The 23608-nt window shown below is 47.7% G+C and overlaps 1 protein-coding gene across 1 annotated transcript in view; it reads left to right on the forward strand.

The window, feature by feature from the left end:
* The window catches only part of PRKCH (protein kinase C eta), a 205664-nt gene that overhangs the window by 119698 nt on the left and 62358 nt on the right, over positions 1-23608 (forward strand). Inside the window, exon 10 of the mRNA XM_006216558.4 lies at positions 22155-22309. Coding sequence (XP_006216620.1) covers positions 22155-22309 — 155 coding nt within the window. The remainder of the gene's footprint in view (positions 1-22154; positions 22310-23608) is intronic.

Here is a 23608-nt window from a genome sequence, read left to right on the forward strand (position 1 = left end):
ACTCCCAAGATAGGGCCCTTGGAAGGTCCCAGGGACTTCTGATGACCCAAACCGATGAACTAGGCACTTCCTTTCATGCTGTCCTGGAGAAGGATCACTTTGAGGGTTGTGTCCTAAGATTGAAAAGGTCTTCACACGGGCGTCTCCTCCAGCAGAGGGGAGGTTACAGAAGTCTAAGGATAGAGTAAGTGTCATGGGATGCTTATCTTGGTGACTTGGGCCTTGGCCCCACTGCTGAATACTAAACTGACTCGGACCTGGGCACAAGAGTTCAGACCAGGATAGGCCCAGCGAGGGCACCCTGCTCGTAATATCCCAAGACATGGTTTCCGGTCTGAATCAGGGATTTGCTTGATTTTTTTTTTTTTCAATTTGCTTGATTCAGTGGTCTGATCTAGGAGACCAGTCTGTCCACTCCATCATGGTGTGCATGAAAGGAATGCTTTTGGCTGCAGTTGCAGAATACCTGACCAACAGAGGTTCATGAAATAAACAGGAAGGATGAGTTTAGTTTATTAGCACCGACTTTTTGTCTTGAGAAGTCTGGCAGTAAGAATGTTCGGGTTGGATTAGTTGCTCAGTGGCATCAGGCATCCCTTCCCCTTGGGGTCTTAAGGCAGTTGCCACAGCCCTAAGTGTCACACCTCATATGACAGCACCCAAAGCAGGAAGCACATGGGGCAGAGGCAGAAAGTGCTTCCCAGTCGCTCTCCTTCTATCAGGGAGAGAAAAATCTCCAAGACTTGAGTTACCTGCTCACCTGTAGCTGCAAAGGAAGCTAGGAGAGCACATGTCTAGCCAAGCTTGACTCCCTTGATCAGTTCCCACTGACCTGGGTCAGGACACTCTGCTGCCCACCTAGCCCGGGGCTTCTGTTGCCAGTGGTGAGGGAGGAGGACTCCTGCAGAGGCACCAGGAGTGTCTGCCACACTTACCTCCTAATCTTCTCGCTGTCAAAGGCGTTCTGAAAAAGGGAATTCAGGACACGTCCCTTGTCTGCCACCAGCAGGGCACTGGAGGGTGTGGTGCGAGCAGGATGAGGCGTCCCACCTGGTCCAGGGATGCTGCAGTGCATTTTTAGGGAAGGCAGCAGCCAAGTGGAACCAGAGGGCCAGTTAGAATTAGTCAGGCGAAGAGAATGAAAGTGAATGTAGTGAGCAGGGTGAACAGCTCAGGCATAGGTCTACCAGTAAATGGGAACAGGAGGTGTAAATAAAGCTCAGGAGCATAAAATGTGAGGTTCGGGAGGGGCCTGGTGAGAACCGAGGCTGCAGAATTGGGCCAGGCGGGGGCCAGGCAGTGTGGGCCTTGTGGGTTGTATTAAAGGAGCTTGGATTTTAGTCCTAAAAATAAATGGAAGACATTTTAGCAAAGGAATGACATAGCAGATTGCATTTTTAAACTCAAAAAAGTTTGTTTTAAGCACCCTCCAAGTATCCATATCCTTTCTTTGAAAGAAACAATTATTACTTTGTCTCAAGGGTAGCCTTTCAGAGCTTTCTGCACATAATAGCATACATACACACCACATGTATGTATCCGTATTTATTTAAAAAAAACCACACACACAAGTGTCAGTATATATTTGCCCTTCATTCTGTACCCCCCCCCCTTTTTAAGGAGACAAATCCAAAATGGTTTTATTGAGAGAGTAAATCTCTGTAACGCATCTTGCAAAATTCACACATTTTAAAAAATTTAGGTGTAACTGATGTGTAACACTATGTTAGTTTCAGGTGTACAAAATAATGATTTGATATTTGTGTAAGTGGTGAAAAGATCACCAGAATAAGTCTAGTTAACATCCATCATCATACATCATATGTCGTAACATCCAACATCATCAGAGTCACAGAATATTTTTTCTTGTGATGAGAACCTTTAAGAGCTACTTTCTTAGCAACTTTGATGTGTGCAATACTGTGTTACCTACTCTAGGCACCATGTTGTGTACATTACATCCCCAGTCACCTAATTTTTTTCAAAAATGAGATAATGTATCTTGAGATTATTTCATATTTGTATACACCTGCTTGCCTCATGTTTTAATGGCTGCATTACATTCCATTTTTAAGAATGTGACACAATTTATTTAACTTGTTTGCTATTGCTATATATTTAGGATGTACTTAGACTTCAATTTCAATCAAAGTTGCCGTGAGTTCCCTTGTGTTTTTATCTTATTATGTACTTGTACTAGGATTTCTCTATGACACGCTATTACAAGTGGTATTGCTTGGTCAGAGGGCCTATACATTTATAACTTTGACAGAGTCTAGTTGGCCTTCTCCCCCATAGTGGTTAAAGATAGCTAATGTTTCAACCCTTACATACCAGCCCCTGTCCTAAGTGCTCTCTTACAGTAATCATATGAAGCAAGTTCTGTTAACCTCACTCCCATTTTATAGATGAGCAAACTGAGATGGGAAGAAATTTAGCTTCCAAGTGGCAGAGGTTTTGAGGCCAGACAATCTAACTGCTGAACCCAAGCTCTTAATCATTTGCTTGTTGTATTCCTAAATTCACACACCCAAACCATGTGTGAGAAGGCTTATTTCTCCCACCCTCTTCCTTTTGTGGCATGCTAGCTATCATTTTGATGATGGGAGAGATTTTTTTAAAAGGTGTCTTTGGAGTTCTAATGGGCATTTCTCTATCAGTGAGTGAGGCTGGACATTCACATATGTTTAAGGGTTACTTGCATTGGCAGAGATACATGTGCAGCCTGGACACGGGGTGGGGCCGGAAAGATGGGCAGGCAGAGGCAGGAGGTTGTGTTAAAGGAGGTGCATGGTGTGCACTCCCAGGCTGTCCATGCATGTGGGAAGGAGCTGGGGGGTCAGCTCAGTTTCCCCTGCACTCCTCCGTCATGCTCCCCGTGTGGCCTGGGCTCCTCAAGGGCACACCCTCCTCACTAGAATCCTCAGTGCTTCCAGGAGCCCCAGAGCCCCTGCAGGCCCTGGTGCCTTGCCCCTCCATTCTCAGCTTCCCATCTCTGCGTCTGTGGGCCAGGCAGGGCTAACCCCAGGTCGTCTTCCCAGGGCCTGCACCAAAGAGCAGGCATTGGATTGGATGAAATTAATGGGCTGATAACCCTGAGTCAGACAGTTGACTGATGTGGTTGTGCAGTGGCTGTTGCAAGTTCCTCTAATAAACAAATAAAGAAATCTCTCCTATCGAGCTCCCAGGGACTTGCACCTACCACAGGAAATCCCCGAGATTCTACAGAAAGCGGTCTAAGTTCTTAACATCAATTAGATGATGCTATGGTAGAAAAGAAGTTAACCTGGAACAGATCGAGAGACCAATGAACATAGCATACACAATGCAGAATTTTTCAGGGAAATACATACTATGCAATAGCCCCAAATATTAGTGGTTACGTGGGATTCCACTGTTCAGCAAGTGAAGCCTTTATGTTAACATTGGTGATCCGGTTTTCCTAGCGGCAGTTTCATATGTGGCCACAAGGTGGCAGTCGTTACTGCAAGGTGATTTTTATTTCTCCACTAGAGAGAGGTGCCGACTTTGGGATTTAAAATCTGCCTTGCAGTAGATGTCTCCAAAGCAAAGGATAAAGGGAATTTTCCCCTGCCGTAAGTCTAGATGATAAACCAAGTGTTGGGAACCAATTTAAAAGAATCCAGTGCTTTTTTCTCATGCTGAGATAGAGCTATGCAGTCTTCAGGTTTAAGCCTTCTTGAATTTCAAGGTATCAGGCTCCATGGCATGAGTGGCATTTGCTTTCTGCATCTGTCCGTTTGTCACAAATCCTCAGTCACTATCCCCATTTACCACTGAAAAACGAACTATACAGAACAGAAAATGGCAGTTACCATGAGAAATTACAGCAGGTAAATTATGACTGTTTAGCTACTGGGTTTGTCAGGCCCTGCCTCTAAAATGAGATGCTCGACAGTGTGTAACTCTGAGCTGTACAGATCTCCCCTGCAGAATTTAGCAGTGTGCCGGGGTGAGGTGTGGGAGTCACTCCCCGACTATCTGCAGTGCATCACTTCATTGTGAGGATGCTTGTAGAAGCAGCCCCACGGAATGGGTGTCTCTGAGGCCCAGAGAAAGGGAGCGACTTGCTGAGCATCCCTTAGGCTGTGAGTGGTGGAGACAAGGTTCATCTCTGGGTCAGGCTGACTCTGGAGCCCGGCTCCATCCACTTGTTGTCTTCTGCAACGTTTAGGTTGTTGATTCAGCGTGTGCTTAAGCCCTTCCTGTCTCGCTTGGCTCCCCTCCCATGTTCTGATATGGAAAGAGCTTTGCCCTTAGAAACGGAAGACCTGAGGTCTTCCAACTGTTTTCCTCTGCTTGAATGGCTTGCGACTACCTTCAGATTCCTTTGAGCCTTCAAGTTCTCATGGTTGAGATGAAAGCAGGATTGCCATGAGGAGCAAAGGTGAGAATACAGACTCGCTGTTGTTGGATGAGCGGCACTGTGACCTCCTCCTTCCTTCCACACACCAAAGACAAGGGTCCTGGGGCTTCCCGGCGCAGACCTCACACGGAAGGTCCAGTAAACACACACAAAGTCGGAGTCTGGGAGCTCCTTTCATTCTTGGCCAAAACAAAAAGACAAGCCAATTACAGATAATGGATAATTTTTCAAGTTGGCTACACAGGATTATGAGCCCATAAATTATTGCCTCTGATTTTTCCATAATCATGTTACTTGCAAGTATATCACTATATTGGCATCCTCATAAATTTCTGAAAGCATCGTAATTGCTAATAGTTTGGGAATAATTTGGTAATCTGTATCAAGACTTAAAAAAATGTTTATGCTCTTGGATCTGTTGATTTTATTTCTGATAATCTAGCCTGAGAAAACAACACAAAGAATAAAATAAACGTCATGTATAAAGATGCTGAATTTTCAGCGCATTATTCATAATAGAAAAATCCCAAAAACAACTTAAGCATTCAGCATTAAGGGTGTACTTAAGTAATATGCTATTTAAAATTTTTTCTTTTTTTTATAACATATATTTATGTTTATTTATTCTTATTTTTAATTTTTTCCCTTAATGGAGGCACTGGGGATTGAACCCAGGACCTTGTGCACGCCAAGCACACACTCTACCACTGATCTATTACCCCCAACCCCTAAATAATATGCTATTTGATGAAAATTTTCAGCCAATAGAGAAACAATTGAATATTAAATAGTTACATGATTGTGTGTCACTGTCTTAAGCATCCAGCAGGTATTTATTGCGTACAATTCTTATAACAGCCCTAGAAAATAGGTACAATTACTCTCTATTTTGCTGAGTGACGAAGTAAAGGAGGAGTTAAATTGCCCTAAATCCAATAGCGTAAATGGTGGAGCCAGGAGATGGGAGCCTAGGAAGTAGTGCAGAGTTGATGATGGTTCAAGGCATGTGTTCATGGCAGGTTCTGCCCAGGACAGCGACTTGGCAGACCTGGTCCCTCCACGAAAAAATAAGGCTGAAAGGAAATGATACCAGTAAGCTCTCAGGGACTGTTATTGAGGTCGCAGAGTTGTGGATGGTTTGTTTCCTGCTTTGTTCTGTTTTCCAGTTTCTGTGATGTGTTTCTCCTTCTCTATCAGAGGGGGTGGGAGGAATGAGGTGCTCTTCAGCCAGGAGGGCCCAGGGTCTGGGGTGCGGCCTGGTGAACGCCCCGTGTCCCACTCTTGCAGGTTAAATTCGCTTCACACTCCTTTCATCTTAATCAGTGACTGGGCGGCTGAGCCTCCTGGCCTTGGTGGCCTGGAATCCCGGTCTCCCCACCCCCAGCTCCCAGGGGCTGGCGGTGGCACCCCTGGAGCCCTGGCTGAGCACTGAGCGGAGGGCCGAGACCCAGAGGAACAAAGACGAGGCGGCGGCGGGGGCTGGAGGGGGAGTGGCAGAGTCAACACTGGTCAGATGCTTCAGCCTTTGTTCGGAGACCCAGTTTGTGAAAGCAGAGGTTTCCGTTGGAAAAACATAAGACATGCTGTGCCCGGTGCCCAGGAGCTGCCTCTGCAGCAGGACTCGGGGCACATCGGAGCCGTAAGCCTGGCCAAGCCTCATTTTGAGGGGAGAACTTAAGTTTGCATTTGTGATCTGCTCTGGAAGAGGGGGTACAGAATGCACAGAACCCCCCTGTACAGGGACAGAAACCCAGCACTCTTAGCTCCCTGCCGAGGGTGTGTCGGGGTGTTGCTGGCTGGGGTTTGCCGCAAAGTAATGCACCTGGAGTTTCCAGCCGGGCCCGGGCAGGGCAGGGAATAGCTTTTCCGAAGAAGAACCCTTCATTGTGGGTTAACAAGGCAGAAATCCTGCTTTTGAAGGGTGCGGCAGCTGGGAGTCTTGTGACTTTAGTGCTGTCAGCTTACACAGTGGTGCAAAGTGATCTCAGGGCACTTAAACCACACTTAAAATACATTTAAAAATCACCCGGCTGCATGGCTGCGAGAGAACAGTCATTTCTCTGGGTTATTTGCTTCACTGTTATATGAAATATTAGCAAAGGCATGTACATGTGAGAGACAGACAGACAGACAGAGAGAGAGGCAGCAGGACAGTCATGTGTTCCTGGAATGTATCTTTCAGAATTTCATCAGGCGGTTGACCACGCCGTAGCCTTCAGTACGAGAGCTCTGAGTTCTGATGCTGACTTAGATAATAGCTCCTTTGTCTTGAGGAAGGTCCTATGCTGGCTTCGTGCAGGTGGGGGTGCAAGGTGCAGCCCGCCCCAGGCAGCCCGAAGCCCCGACCGCCTCCGGGTCCCTGCAGCTCCCAGTCCCTTTCCCGGGTTCAGGGAGCATCTGGCAGTGGCGGCCAGACTGTTCTCCTGTTGAGCCTGGGGAGGTGAAGACGCACTTGGCCCCTGGCACGGCTTTACCAATGGGCTCTGAGTCACAGTGACATCCCGGTCAAGGGGACGAGGCCCTGTGACCATGAGTTGGAGGAGGAGAGTGGGCCCTGCAGCCAAATGAGCTGGAAGACTTCTCCCTCCGCAGGGTGAGGGTTCGGAAGAGGCCTCTGTTAACGCCTGCCGTGGTTGGTCGGTTCTCGAAGCCTAGCTGCACCGGCTTCGCGGGAGGCGTGCGTGAAGGATGAAGTAGCAGTGGCTGTTGTTCCCTGAGACCCCAGCCTGTGTCCTGGGGGCTTATATTCATTGCCAGTGTCTAGACAGCTGTGCATTTTGGTATTTCCATAGATTTCTGTTACATGAAACATCTCATTTAATACCCAGAACAACCCAGGGAGTTGTAGATACTTTTATCCTCATTTTAAAGGTCTGGAAACAGGTTCAGAGAGATTAAAGAACTTGCCCCAGGTCCCACAGCAAGCAGGAGTCGGGCCGTGGATTCTTAACCAGGTCGTCCAGCTTAATGATCTTCCATTATGCCACATATAGGAGACGTCCTTTCTCTGCCCTGTGTGCAGCTGAGGAGAGGGTCGTCAGGCAGGAATAAAGGCAGCTTGTCACAGCATGCAGTTTCGTGGCCTTTTACAAAGTACCTAAGGAAAGGCCCTTTGCTCTTTTTGGTTTGGAACCGAGTTTCCTCCTTTCCCTGAGCAATGACTCCCACAAATACAATTTGGTCTGCTTATGGGTCATTTGGTCTCGTTTGCCTTAGGCTCAGATCAAAATAGAAAACGAGCCAGAACATGGTGTTTCCCAGTTGGGCACATTCCCAACTTATTAATCGTGTTCCAGCTGGGGACAGATGCACTCAGGCCATCTCTGGGCTCTGGATTTCTGGGAGGCTTATTTAGAACCTTTGCTTCTGTCCTCTGAGACTTCCTGGCTTCCCGACTGCCTGTGACTTAGTAGGGCCCTGAGAATGAACAGGAAGTAGGGGAACCCGGAGTTCTTGCTGCTTCCTTCGGCTCCCTCAGCTCAGGGAGGGCTTCCAGAACACTCAGTGTGACCGAAGGGTCTGCAAGGGTGGGCGTGTGTTTCCCTGTGAGGTTGTTCTGTTGTCACGGGCCCTGTTGTCACCTGCCAGCCATCGTAATGCTTATGACCGAGAGATGGCGTAGATCCCCTACCTCGGTGTTGGGAAGGTGGTTAGTGGATTGCATGTCCCGGCTCGAGACTCACCACGGTCCGGCTCAGCCCCCGTGTTCCCCACTGACCGACAAAGCCTCGTGGTAGTGAGTTTGGTTACGGTTCTTCCTGACCGCACCTGGGAGCCTGCCAAACTGCAGACACTCCGGCCTCAGCAGGGCCCTATTTTAAAGCCCTGGGCTGGAAGTGCCGGGTGTGGCTCCCGGCATGAGAGTGCGGTGGGCTTTCTGCCAAATAGCTGAGCGCGAAGCCAGCCGGGGAGTCCAGGACCACGCTGAGGAAGGGCCAGGCGGCAGCAACAGCTCTTTCAATCCTCAGTCTAGTCGGGAAGAGAAGGTTAATACACGTGCAATAGATACTGTCATGACTACGATGACTCTATGCTGCAAAAGGAAAGGCAGCTGAAAATGAGTGCTGGCCACCGGGGGTGACCTTCCCCGCGGGCCGGTCTTTCCTCAGAAGGGAATGGCTGAGACTGACAGTCCAACTAGCAGCCAGGGTGGCCCGCAGGTGTGTCCTGGGAGGCTGGGCTGTTCCCTCCAGGACCAACTGAAGCTACACCTGTGAGTGGCTGGAGTGGATCCCCACCCCCGAACCCAGAACCCTGCAGTGTAGAAACCCAGCTGCTCTGGGTGGAAACCATAGACCATAATGTGAGTCTGGGTTTGAAATACTCGCATTTTCCATAATTACTTCATCCCTGGTAAGAACCCAGCTGTGTCCATCTCTTCTAGACCCCAGAACAATTCCGGGCCTTTCATGACAAAATCAGCCCCGTCCTTCAATACAAACTTAGCCGATTCGGAATGACAGAGACTTGCCCACCAGCAGGTGAAGAACAGAGCTGTTCACTCATTCGGCAAGTGTGCACGGAGTTCCTTCAGGGTGCAGGCTGGCTCTGAGCCATGAGGATGCAACAGTGCACAGGGTGGAGAGGACCCCTTCCCTTATGGAGCTGGTGTTCTCCCAGAGAGTTCGGGGGCCTGAGCAGCCCGTCCATAACATTGAGTCAGCTGCTGGCTCTCCATGGTGGGCTGGTCACAGTAGCAGTTCTGGGATTGTTATTTAGAACGGGCTTGGAGTGGCCATCTGCTTAAAAGAGGGTCCAGGGGACTTGTCTTGAAGCTGCATTTGGATGTGAGTTCACATGAGGTGTAGTGAATTGAAGACCCGATGGAGATGACTGGGTCATGGGTGGTGATGGGTTCCACGGCACCGCTGGGCTTGGGGCCCCAAGCAGGAGGCGTAAGGGGAGAGCAGCAGTCCAGCTTACGTCCCGTGCTCACCGTTGCTGTCTGTACCGTGTTCTTTGTCCTGCTGGGGAGACTGGTCTCCTCCCTGACAGCCCCACACGAGGCTGCAGGGACACCAAGTGCCATCAAGACTGACTGCTCTTGGGTAGGGCTCCTTTTCCTGCCTTCTGCTGTCAAATAGTCCCTTGGCTCCGTCTCACTAGCAGCCCCTCTCCGCTCCACTGGTGGGCTTTGGCAGGCTCTTTCTTCCCTTTGGGGCCACCCAGGGAGTTCCTGTTTACTTTCTGTGCCAGGCATCCAACTTTTAGTGTATTTGCACAGCAAAAGAGCCCACTGTGTTTCGCGCTCGCTCCTACCCACTTCTTTAGGACAGTCTGTAATGATACATTGCTTAGGTCTTACAAAGGGAGTCTTGGAACTCTTCCCAGAATCTCTTAATTCCATTCTTACGGTGTATGATATTTTCAACATTAAAATGATGTAATGTATAATTCCCCACTGAAACAAAAGAGGAAAACCCTTCCAGTAAAACTCCTCCCCTCCCCCAATGCATGCCCTCCCCCTCCTGTGCAGTGGACCGTGGGGAGTGCCTTCGCTTCGTCTGCTTCCTTGTCCTTCCTCCCGCTCCCTCGCTCCCAGAGAAAGCTGAGCGCTGGTCTCCCTGTGATGTGGGAACTAGCCCACGCCTACAATAAGCCCAGACCTTCTGCACTGGCGTGTGTCTACCGCTGATGAAAGGCGATTCAAGGTGAGTTAGACACAGCCAACCAAGAGGGAAACCTGACCCAGAGACTGGTTCAGGTTGCTCTTCTGGAAACCTGGAGAATAGAAGGCCTGCTCATGAACTCAACTCGTCCCTCCTTTCTTTGGCTTCAGGGTAGATCTGTAGAACGAAGTTCCCTCCCCACTGCTCAGAGCTTTACCTCTACCACCTTGACCTTCACCAACAGGTCAATAGTTTAAGTAATTGAATGACTGGTGAATTTTCAATCTTTTCAGTAAAAAAAAAAAAAAACATAATATATATTTTTAAAGTTTAAATCACATATTTGCATAATGTGGTGTCCCTTGTCCACTCTTAATATTTGGGGGCAGAATAACCCTTTGTTATGGGGGTGGGGGGGTCCTGTCCTGTGCATTGTGGGACCAGCAGCATCCCTGGTCCCTACTCCCTGTGTGCCAGTAGCACTTCCCTAGTTATGACAACCAAAAGTGTCTCTGGACATGACCACATGCCCCCGGGGCAAGAATCTCTCCAGTTGAAAACCACTGCCTTACATGAGTGTCTGGTGGTCCAGCCTAGATATGGGAAGTCAGGTAGGTAAGATCATTTCACTTTTTACAGGGGCCAAAGCAAAATGCATTAGATATTTATAAAAACATAAGCATTAGTTCCCCCCCCCCCCGTGTTTGTAGACAGGCAAAGTTCCTCTCTGGGGAACAACAGCTGTCTGTGGCTGCACTGTGGCATTTTTAGGGACCGGGGCCCTGGGCTGGGAAGAGGCAGTGGAAGTAAGGGGTCTTGTTGAATGTGAGCGAAGGTTAGCACCACGCTGCCAGCAGTTCTGAATGCTGAAGCCTGCTGCAATAAGACAGAATTTTCAGAGCCTGGGGCTTCCAGGGAACAAAAGATTAGCTCAGTGAGCATATATTTCAAATGAGTTATGTTAAAAAGCAAGCAGTCCAAATATTGCAGCTTCTCATGTTTCAGCATTTAATAATGATACTTCTGCTTTACCAAAAAGGCGTCGACAGAGTGACATTTTATGAAAATCATCGTCATCACCCTGATCTTCTAGGGGTGCCTGTCCATGAGTCAGATTCCCATACTGTGCGTCTGGTGGGAATACGACTGGATTTTGCAAACAGAGATAAAGCGTTAAATGTTTCTCAACCAGCGCAGAAAAATGTGCTGGTAGCCGTACAAGTGTGCTTTGGGGGAAAGCAGACTTGCTGTTTTCTTTCTTTTGTTTTCCATATAGGGGGATGCCATTTCAACTTAAGATACAGATACCTTAGAGGCTGTCTGCAAAACTCAGTGGTCCCTGCATATTAAAAGTAGATCTTTGCCACTGGAGACATTGCCTGTTAATATACTGAATGGTAATATTGTATCTTCCTTGCATTTTTAATTCAATTCAATAGATGTTTACTGAGCCAGGGACATGATATGCCAGGCCCAAAGACAAAGGGAAGAACAAAATGTGGACCTGCCCTCTGGTGGCTTTCAGTCAAGGATCATCCTAAACACAGATGCCTTTTATCACCGGGTGATAGAAGAAAGTTATAGCTTGGGGAAGTCGGAAGAGCCTTCCGTTGGGAGGGGCTGTCTGAGTTGTATTTTGAGGACGAACAGGAGCCCTGCAGTGATGGGAGGGGCACAGGCCTCCCAGACAGTGGTAACAGCAGTGCAAAGACACAGAGGATTACAGTTATATGATGTGCCCAGAAACCCACCCCACCAGTAAATTGATGCAGCAAGATTGCAGGAGAAGAAATGTGGGCAGTGAAGAAGGCATCTTTTGCTGAAGAGGTTAGACTCAATCATGAGGTGAAAGGAGCTGGCAAAGGATTTGAAGTCAGGGAGCAACCTAGGATGTGCATTTTAGGAGGGCTGTCTTGTGGCTGTCTGCAGAGGGAAGCGACTGAGAGTAACAGACCTGGTAAGGCTGTGGATCCACCGTTCTGCTGAACCTTCCTGCCCCAAGACAGCAGCTGCAGGAGTGGAGTCCAGGGAACACTCAGGAAGTAGAACTGATAGGACTTACAGGGTAAGAGAGTGAGAGGAGTGGCCAGAGTTCTGACCAGTTGGGAGCCTGGGGAGACAGAATATAGTGGGTTTGCTTTGCAGAAAATCCAGTGGTGAGATGACTGTTGTTCAGAAACACTTTCAGTTGGGAGATTAGATTTTGGTGTTGTCAGTGTCGTCTTGGTATAGTAGTAACTAATTTAAAATATTGCAGTGGGTGTTTATAGATGGAGAAGACAGGAGAGCTGAAGAGGAATTTCTTAGCATAAGTGGCTCAGGTGAAAACAAAAAGGAGAAGAATCTGAAGGAAGTGGTTTCATAGGAGGAGGCATCAAGTGCTGAGATGAAGTCAGTTCACCAAAGGACTCTAATGCCCATTGGGTCTGGGATGCGTTATTAGTCTTAACTAACATCTTAGTCACTGTTCTCATCCTTGGGCCAGGAAGGGCCCATCCAAACTTGATTTAACAAGTTAACAGCATGTCCTCTCCTGGGTAAACCTTTCGGTCTATTTCTGGTTACTTTGCCCTTCGTCTTAGCAGAGCTATGCCTCTTTTATTTGGTCTCCCTGCCGTTATAGTAAGATCTGCTTCTCTCTTTCTCTATGGACGGTGGAGATCCCTCTTCCACCCACATTGCAAGCAGGGTTTGGGAAGAGGTTGTAGGAGATTGTAGGGGACCTCATTCCCCAGCCCGAGGGCCAGAGAAGGACATGTCAGAGCTGCGTCAGGAGAATCAAACTCGAAATAGCACATGGAAGAGCTGTCCCTAAGGGAAACTTCAGCGGCAGGCAGCACCGTCAAGCAGCAGAAGGAGCAGGCTCTTAGCCAGCAGATTCCCAGGCATCATCCGAGGCAGATATGGAATATTCTTGGCCAGATTTGATACGTCCCCAACTGGGCAAGATATGTAATCCGACAGCTGTAACCTAGAATCTCCTCCCATGGGGCAGAAATGTCTAATTAATCCACAGATGAAAGGGAGGGATGGAATCTTGACTTCTTTCAGAATCTTAGGAACCTCTGTCATGAAAAAGGATCTAAATAACTGAAATGACATGTTTACTCTGTGTTCTCTAGCCTCGTACCAGTAGATTTTCTCCTATTTGATGCTGAAACCAAAAATCTTTATATAAAGAACGTACCATGTGAAATTATGATTTAAAGGAATCCCATGACACATACTTCTTACGTGACCACACCTTTTTCCAGAAAAGTGAATAATCACGTCAGATATCTTCTTAGGGAATCTAAGTTCAGAATTAAAACACCATGTCCAGTTGGTAATAGTCTGCTCTCAGAGATGCCTATTTTTACAGGCTAATAAAAGTGATCTTTATCATAGCACAGTGACTAGACTGTCAATACCATGTCCTCATTTTCTCATCAGCCTCACCAGAAGTCCAGATAATTGTAGGAATTCATGGAAATGACATTGGGAGTAGTATGCAACTGTTAAGAAATCATGGTTTGGGTGACTAAGTACTTCAGGAAATGTTACGTAAGATAAGTGAAAAAGAAAGAATGTGGTTTCTTTTTTTCTCTTTTTCTGTTCTTTAGACATGTTAAGTATGGTTAGGACATAAGAGGGAAATCAAATGTAGTTAAAATTACCTTGTAAAGGTCCTATGTGCCCTGAAACCTCCAGTTCTTGGGATGCTACAAGCCCTAAGTAGTTTTATTTCTCCTTGTATTTAGCCTTCATCTCTGGGTGTCAGAATTATAGGTGATTTTGTTTCCTCCTCAATTTTCCAAGTATTTACTTTGTAATTACATTTGAACGGAGAACATGTAATTACTTTTATAAACAGATAAAAACCAAAGCTTTATAAATAAAGGGAAATGAAAGTGGCGTCAAGTAGACCTGCTCCCCTTTAACTCTTCCACAAACTGTTTTAACTGTGGGCAAGGTACTTCACTTTTTTGCATTTGACTTTCCCAAAATGGACGGATAAAACTAATCTTGGCAGTTTGTTCCAGCTTTCCTAAATTTTATAAGGAAAAAAGAAAAGCCTCTTTCTATGTCAGTTCCTCAAGGGTTTCTTAGCTGTTTTCATGGCCCACGCCACTGTGGGTGCTGGTACTAGAGATACAGCATTGGCATCTGGGCTCTGCCTTAAGAGGTCTCAGATCCCCCAGAGAAAACAAGACCAAGGGCACAGAGCCAACGCAGCCAGCACAGTGATGCTGGGCAAATGTGTGTGGACCAGAGATGCTGAAGGAGGGCTTGTTCTGCGGCTTTGCTCTACCCCTGCTCATATGTTTACTGCTTAATTATGCTCTAAGAAACATCCTGGCCCAGATGTCTCACAGGGTGTTGAACTGCAAGTTTGATTGCTTCGTTGCCCTCACCTGGTACATACGCCAGTAAGCCTTGTCGAGTTTCATTACAAGAGAGGACTAGTGGTTTACCAGGAAAATACTTGGTCTCTGAAAAGAGCTGTGTGTCCCTCCAGGTTTAAAATGCAAGTTCCTAAGGCCTTGTTGTATTGGAGACATACTTCACCTTCTCAAAGACTAGTCTGAACTCAGAAGGGACATGTCATGCCTGTGGGCTTAACAGAAGAGTCTCTGGGTGATTGAATTAAGGTCTCGCATCTTCTGGGCTACACAAACAATAAGTTAAAAAAAAAAAAACCACGGCGCCAATAAGTTCCCTCTCCTTGTTTCTTCCTTGAAGCCTTTGTAATCGTTCTTAGTGTGGTTAAGTTCAAGCCTGGCACAATCAGGTTTCCTCACCAGGGTGCTTTGCCACTGTCACCTCTTTGGCGTCAGTAACTGTTTCCTGTTGACTTGAACTCCCCATTCACCCTGTAGATGACTTCGTCAGAGAAAAATCATAAAGCAAGAGGCACTTACGAGAAATTGAACATGATACTGTCTGTTACCAGGAATCTCCTTTCCTTTGTCCTCAGCCTGTCACTAGCACTCTGCAGGTTTTGGTCCAGGGTTGATGTGTTACTCATTTGGAAGTCATTTCAAAGTGATTCTTAGAACTTCGGTAAGTAAGTATAAATGTGGCTCCCAGCTTAACATTGCCTTTAAAGCAGTACCTAAATTACTCGTTAATTCTAAATGTTGTTTCTCTTTGAGTTATTTCCAAAAGGTAATCTACATATTCACTGTAAATACATCTGTAAATGAGATTTATGTGTGTAAATGGCAGTGACTATGGATTCTTGCTTTAAACAGAAAGCCCTTTCTCTGTCTGTAAGAACAAATGGACTTTATGGAAGGGGAGAAGAGCTACCATAAGAAGCCTCATTTGCCATGTGTTTGCAGTTCACAGGGGAGCACGTTTGCTTTACAATAATTATTATGATTATTACAAAGCTCTTAAGATATGGATTATCATCTAATATTAGAAAAATGGAAAAACTTACTGGAACTGAAACTTTGGTTAATTTGCTTTGGTTTATGCCATCTAGTTTTGTAACCCCTGGGTTAGAACTCATGTGCAAGAGAGAGAAGTCCTCCTTATCGGGTCAAGGCCTTGACCACACAGTATTAGGAAGTGCCCCTGCACCCAGCAGCTGGCCCCAGGGTCCTCCTGACTCCCCCAACCCTGGAGATTCCTGTCCTGAGCTGAGGGTCGGGGAGCCGCTGAAGCAGTGGTTAGGGCTGCTCTTTGGCTCCTGTGTGCTTGGCTGTCTGAGAGCTCCATGAGCGAGGTAGCACCTCTGCATCCAAGGCAGGCAGCTCCCTGCCTGGCCAGCTGCAGCCCCCACCCCAGGGGCGCAGCCCCAGGAGCAGACCCCGCCCAGCACCCTGCTGGCTGAGGCCGTGGTGGGTGTGGTCATGAGGAGGAGGATCACAGGATCCGTAGTACTTGCTGACGTTTATCCGGCCCTTACTCTGTGCCACGTGCTGTTTGAAATTCTGAGCTTAAATCATTTCATCCTCAGACACCTGTGAGTCCAGTCATCCTATCATCCCCATTTTGCAGATGAGAGTTTTGAGAGAGAAAGAGAATAAATACAGCAGTGCGGGAGCTGCACTTCATCTTGAGCTTCCTGGCTCCCGAGCCCTGGGCCCTCACCACTGCTGTGCACTTCCTCTTAGCGACACCAGGTGCTTCAGTGCTGGGCACAGGGTCTCCCAGATGCAGCCTCAGCACCTTTGTGTGATGTAGTAATGACAACAGCTTCTGTTTATTGAGATCTCCTTCTGGACCTGGTGCTATGCCAGGCAGTTTGTTTCCAGTTTAGTCCTCACACGACCAAGTCAGTGTAGTTCTAGGTGCTACTACCCCAGATGTATAAATTGGAAAACCTCCTGCCCCTTAAAAACTGGTGTGTGTTTCAGTTAGAATTTTCCTGGTAGCAAGTAATGGGGGAAAAAAACTTAACTAACGTCATGCAAAAAGGGAGAAGTGAAAATAAAGATGCGGAGGTACAAAGGGCACAAATTGGCCGAGTCACTCTGGGGATCTGAAACTGGAAAGGCACAAGGGACCGAGGGAATTTCCTTCTCGACTCATTCACGCTCCGTGGTCTCTCATCTCTGCCTCACACTGTGTTTCTGCCCTCTTCTCCCTCATTCATCTATCCGTACATGCACCCAGGTTTCACCGCTCTGTTGTACCAAGACATTTGACATGTTCACACCGCAAAAGCAGCGCCAGCTCCCTAATTCATGTTTCCTCAGTTCCTGTGCACAGCACAGCCTTCAGGATATCCTGGCTGTCTCAGTTCCACTTTTCTGGGAATGAGACTGGCGGGAGCTGGGGAGGAACTTGGTCCAGCTTTGCCATCTGCAGGATGTCTGGCATTGACCCACATGGCCACACCAGGGCGGTTCCCTAAGCAGGGGGACTGAGCACCTCTCAAGGTGTCTGACACACTGACCCTAAAGGGGGCACACCCCTGACCTGTGCACACTTACAGCCGCCCTCCTGAGGTGATGTCACCTTGTCACAGGTACCCTAGCACTTTTACCCCCCAGGCATTCTGTCTCTTTTCTTCGTGCAATTGCCTGTCAGTTTTACCTCCTAAAGAAGGATCCTTATGAGAGGCTTTAGGGAGTACACGCTGCTTACACTTACAGCCACTATCAGTTCAGAGAATATTTTTATCCCCTTTGGCCTGGGGCAGTAACAGCCTTGAACTGATAGCAGCCAGGGCAGACTTGGCCCAGGCTGCAGTGGGTTAATGGAACCAGGCAGGTGACGACAGGAATTCTGATATTAACCAGGCACCAGTTCCCTGCCTCCTGTAACTCACACCGGGCTGGTTGGGACAAAGGCATTTCTGAGTTGCTTTCATTCCCCAAGGTGTTCCTCACCCTGTGTCAGTGACTTACATTTGTGGCTGATTGAATCAGGGACAGAAGAGGGGAGCAAGGGACCGACAGAGGCCTGGGCTACTTGGCTTTAGAACTGAGGCTAAACCAACCAGTCTGTGGGACCTTAGATCTCTTACCACGCAGGTCAGGGCAAGATTTCCCTTAGAGGAGCCGGAGGCCTCAGGGAAAGCCGTGCAGGTGTCCAGGCTCAGTGTCTAGGAAATTGGATTTTAGAAAAACTGGAATGCTATCTACATAGCTTAGATACAGAAACAGCCTCCTGCCCTCATTGCCCAAGGTGGAATTTGGAAACTCTTCCCTGCCCCAGAAATGACTCAGGGTAGCCTTAATCCATCGTGTGGTGAGCGCCTCCCTAGATGCCTGGATCCTAGCAGATGCTTCCTCTCGCCGCTTCCCAGTCGGGTTTGTTCAGCGTGACTTAGCTGTTTGTCGAGTCATCAGTGAGACTAGTTCGTAAGCAGCACAGATTGAGTGGAGCTGTAGGCGGGAGGTGATCTGCTGCCTTGTTGCTTCATCACTGCTTTGTAAAGGGCGTCTGCCAAATGGGGTAGGTTTCCAGGTTGATGGAATTCAGTCCCTAGGAGTAGAATTCAGCTGGAGTCGTTGGTGTTTGTAGCCGATGTTTTATTATTTATGGCAGGTTCCAGCACTTACCAGAGGCTTTTTCAAGCCAAGCCCTTTAAAAAGCATAGCTGCGGCCTGTTTTAGCCCAGACACTGGGCCTGTAATTATGGCCGGACCCGAGAGGTGAGTGACTGAGTGTATTAATAGGACTGAGGCCCTGCAGCTCTCAGCTGTGGGTGACCTGGGGATGGGGTGAAAGGGAGCATCCTAAGAAGCCTTTGCCTCTGGTACCAGCATCTGACTGTGAAAGCAGCATGTTTAACTGTGATGCCCGCCCCCCGCCCCCACCCCCACTCCAGCAGCCTCAGGGCTTGGGGACCATCTCCCTTTGCCATCACTGCCGCCTGCCAATGATACTTCAGCTGTTCATTCACCCTGGCTCCCGCCCCCTCCATCCCCACTGTAGCCTGACTCGTGCTTCTTCACCCTTTCAGGTTGGTAAATTGGCTCCTTGAAATCCCACGCCCGTCTTCAGGCAGCTCCCCTGCCTCTGCTGTGTGTCCACATGACACCCCTGTGCTCCTCTGCTGCACTGAGCACCCTTGGCTGATGTGTTCCAACTGTGGGAGCTTCCTGAGAGCAGGCCTGGGGTCTGATTCATTACATGGCGCTTGGTCCCCACCCAGAGCCTGGCAGAGTGCGTGCTCAGTAAACATTCATTCCTTCTGGTTGAGGACCTTAGAGGAAGCATGAAGAATCTCTGAAAGACTCAGCAGACCCTCTAAAGCCTGCGCACCAGAACTCAGACCCTCTACTCCCAGTGGAGCCACAGGGTCCAAACCAGAGCCAGTTGAGCCTCATTTTGGATGCGACCCCAACAAGCCTGATGGCCTGGTTACCTCAGGCATCGGAACGGCTATTAAGGGAGAAAGTGGTTACTAGGGGCCCTTAATAATGGGCAGCACGGGATGTGAAGGCCCTTCTTTCTGTAGCTGCTTTCACCTCCACTGCCTCGGTAACTGCTCTAAGACAGCCCCCAAATCACACTTTTCCAGTGTCCCATCTTTCAGATGAAAATGAGAGAACTAGGGAGGAAGCCATATGTGGCTTTGGTTTGTTTCTAATTATAAGAGTAATACGCCCTCGTCATAGAAACCTTCAGAGACACTGAAAATTATACAGAAGGAGTGTGTCATCCCGGATCTCACAGCTGAAGGCTGGCTTGTCATATAGGTGTTTTTTTCATCCTTTCTGTGCATATCTGCATCTTTGGCTATAACTGAAGTCATTCTGCACATTCACATATATGATCCCCCTTTTTCTTTTTTAACTGAAAATGTCTTCATCTTCACAGCCAGTAGCAGCAGCCAATTCTGTTTACTGCACATTTTCTAGAAGCCCCACCTGAGGATGTGTTTAATGAAAGTTTATTGCTGATGGTGGCTTCTCACTCACGCCCACCCTTACCAAACAATGAGTGAATCTTCTTGCTCAAGGCGGGAGATTTTTGTCATTTACCTCCACCTCTGCGAAGGAAATCTTAGAGAAGTTGCTGCCAGATTTTAACTGCCTCTACCGCAGACATTTTAAAATAGAGTGAACAGAGCCAAATGGAAACAGGGTTTCGTCGCGGCAAACACAGTTTGCTAGCTGATAAACATGTTTTTGTTTTTCTACCTTGTGCCATTATTGTACGCATTGGATAGGATGGACCATTACTTTTCGTTAAATCGTTACTGGGGCTCAGCCGGCTTGTTTTCCCTTCCTGCTTGCTTAAAGAGCTGCGTGTAGCCCAAGGGGTCTGAGCAGTACCCTCTGTTCTGGGTGGTGCCAGACAGGAGTTTAGAAAGGACACTCAGAGTGGGAAGAAACCACCCAGATTTTCGCCCTTCTAAAGCTTGTGGCCTCTGGCTGTGCATCCCAGGGGTGGGTGTCTCCGTGAACCCCTGCATTGGTGGGGCTGACGCAGGAGAATGACCGAGACGGGAAGGCAGTATTCCCTTCCCCAGATCTGGAACTTAGCCCAGGCTCAGGCTTTTCAGGCTTGAGTTGATGAGAATTATTTTGGGGGGGAACTAGAAGTGGATGAAATTTCCCTTGGGATGCCCTCATCTTTGTGATGCCTAATGTCTAAGAAGCCCTTGCTAAGTACACTGATTGCCAGCAGTATGAGGAATAGCCACTTACCTACTGCCCCAGTTCTAGTAATGAGGTATTTTGAGCTGTTGGAATTCATGGGACTGCCTGCCGGTCACAGCCATGGGAAGCTGAACAGACCAGTGAACAAAAATATATAAGACAGACCTACCTGGTGAGGGGTGGTTTGGGGTGCTTTACCACCCAAGTCTTCACTGGAGACCCTGAGGCCCCTTCATCTAAACACAGCATCGGCATAACAACTTCCGGTGTGGATGCGGCTCTCAGACAGACGACTGTGCACACTCGCCCGATGCCCCGCCCGCTGCTGACCTGCTCCTTCCACCCGGTGCCTCCCATACAGGAAGTAGGGAACACCAGCGCTTGTCCAGGCTCGACCCGCCCAGCTCTGCCTCTCCCCTTGTCAGTCACACTCAAACGCAGGCCAGAAGCTTCGTCAGATGGCTTGATACGTTTACTTTTCCGTTGGCTTATATTGGCCAACCTGAAGAGCTGTTTTATTGACGCTTGGGTTTTGCTATTCCATCTTGACTCTTAAATTCTTGCTTCTTATTAGCAGAAAGAGACATTTCATAGTCCAGAGGATTTTTTTCCTTTTAATTAAGGTCTGTCTTAAAATGGGAACTAGGAGGCCCTAAGTTGTAGTGTCTTCTGATAGCAAAGGGCCTGATTAACCATGATTAAAGCAGTGACGGATTGGAGGGGAGCAAGAGCACACGCAGTCTCTGAACCCTGTTCGGCTGTGGATGTGTGGTAACGCTGACCAAAGCGGCAGCACATGAAACCACAAATAAAGATGGCACCTGTGTGCGCGTATACACGTCCTTTGTGAATTGATAAAACACCAGTTTCTTTGCAAAATGACCTCCCCTCTACTCCCACAAGGATGGTCACTGGTCCTGATTGCACTCGTTCTGAAGGTCTTGGCTCACACATCACTTGCTCAGAGAGACCTCCCCTGACCCCGCCCCCACCCCAAGCAGATGACAAGATGTCATTTATTCCTCCGCTTTGCCTTCACAGCATTTACCAGAATTTGTAAATTTGCTTGTTTATATGACTTGGGGTTTTTTAAAAAAATAATTATGTCTCCCATACCAGACTCCATACGGGTAGAGGTTGTGTCTGTTTTGTGTCTGTTTTATGCCTGTGTTACTCTCTCTTGGGTCCCCAGCCCCTAATTATATACCTGGCTAGCCTGGGACTCCTTAAATGTTAATGAAAGGGAGTGAGGAAGTCCATTGATCTTAGAGGTTCCTGAAGCAAAGCATTTTTACACTGTCGATCTTGGCAACATGCCTTTCTGAGCCTTGTACCCTTCTTTCATGAAGCAGCCTTAATTTCCACAGCACTTGATACGCTGACTGTAGCAGTGACTTTTAAGAGCCCATTTCACCTGCTGGGTTAGAGTTCCTTCCAGACAGACACAGCATCTCACTCGTCTTTAAGTTCTCATTTCTGATTCAGGAACCTTCTGAAGGGCTGAAGAGACTTTCTAACATCAAGGCAACTCCGAGGCTGTCATTACATAGTTGTTTGGCTGTTTGTCTAAAGCGTTTCCCTTTTTCTGTGATTATTCTCTGCCCATGTGTGAGGATCTGTTCAATGACTTACTTGCTGTGACTAACCTTTCTTGTTCCAGACAAAGAGGCATGCACCTTTAGGTTTGTGCTGCTCTCTCCCAGTTTATAAAACCCGATGATTTTGGTAGGGATCGCATCATCGTTCTCACCTTACTAATGTTGAACATCTGAAAAAAGTTAAGTTCAAGGTTACATGCCATTTAAGGAACAGAACTAGAAGGAGAACCAGAGGCTTCAGATGCCTTCTCTACTTTTTGCTTAATGCAGAAATTCAACATTGTGTGGAATTACTTAAAGGAGATTCAGGCATTACTACCCCCCTTTCCCTCACCACCCCAAGGATCGAAGCCACCAGGCCCTCCTGCTTTGCCAGCTGTCAGGATGTTTCACTGAGTACCTCCATTGAATAACCTCTTCTCCCCACGCTGCAGCCCAGGGTCTAGAATGCTGACTGAGCTCTAGGGTGATGGCTACACCGTGATGGACTCTCTTATGTGTTTGTGCCCAGGATCGTCTGTTTTTTGTGATGGAGTTTGTGAATGGGGGCGACTTGATGTTTCACATCCAGAAGTCACGTCGTTTTGATGAAGCACGAGCTCGGTTCTACGCTGCAGAAATCATTTCAGCGCTTATGTTCCTGCACGACAAAGGCATCATCTACCGGTGAGTCTGAGTTGCTGGTAACCCATTTCGTACGAAATTCATCCCCATTTCATTCCCCTGATTCAGCCTATCCTTCCATTTCTTAGGATGAGCAATTGAAATCTTTCCAGAATAAATTCACAAAGGTTTGTCTGTCCTTTAGAATAAATGAACAACACAGTGGTTAACATGGCCTGCAAATTAAAACTTGCCCCCACGTGGTATTCGTAAAACAGGCTTGAGAGTCTCGGAAGAGACTGTTCATGTGTTTGTTCAGCTGGGATTTTCTCAGAGCCTGTTATAGCCAAACCCTGCCAGGGGCTGAACATATTGCTGCTCTCTTTTTCCTGTTTTAACATCGGGAGTGATTCATTCCACTTTCAGAATCCATGCCTAATCCATGGCGGAGCGTGGGTGCCTGTTGCCCTAAGTTACTGTAATAAGAATCACGGTCTGTGGGGCTTAGGTGCGCCAGTCGAGGAGCAGAGAGATGACCTGTTGACGAGCAGTGTCCTGCTGGGTGATTATCGTTTGTAGCCCCCTCCCAGATACTGTTTGATTCCATTTCATGACACACAGTCTTTGATGGTGATACAATGTACTTGAAGTGGGCTTGACGTCTCGTTGATGCTGTCAGATCTCCAGGGTCAGGGAATGCCAAATGAAACTAGTCAGACACAAGGTTGGAGACAGCGAGAACTGTCATAATGAGTCAGACAATTTTTATTCTTCAATTTTCCTTTTTTCCCCTGTTGTCAGTGTCCTCCTACTCTTTAAATCACATTATAATTTAGTTGCCACATACACTCTTCTTTTTCTCTTGAGTGGCAACTGTGGTTTTCCTTTGAGAAAAATTCTCTCTCATATTAGACGCATGAGTGTCGAAGTGAAGAATTTTCTGACTGAAATTTGCTGTTTATTAGCTTTGCTAAACACTGTTCCTTTTGTGAGCTCATGACAGTATTGATATCATTATTAAAGGGTAAGCGAGCTTTAAGAACTGACTATTCTTAACTACCCTAGGAGAAAAAAAGACAGGAAAAGAGGCGTTAGACCAGTAACGAATGCAATGTGACTGGCAACAATGCCAGAAAGAAGCGGGAAACCAAAGTTGATAGAGCAGGCACTCTGCAGAAATGTCTTCTAGTAAATTCGCAGTGCGGAGCTGTACAACTTCCATTAGATGCAGCTCTTCCATCGCAGCCCCAGCTGGGAGTTAGAAAAAGGGTACAGAGCAGGGAGCCAAGCTGGGTAACCGGCCGTAGGGTCATCGCTTGAAGGTAATCGGGGTTCTCCGCTCATTCCTGAGTCATGAGGGGG

Source organism: Vicugna pacos, chromosome 6 (genome assembly GCF_048564905.1).
Source record: "Vicugna pacos chromosome 6, VicPac4, whole genome shotgun sequence".
NCBI lineage: Eukaryota > Metazoa > Chordata > Mammalia > Artiodactyla > Camelidae > Vicugna > Vicugna pacos.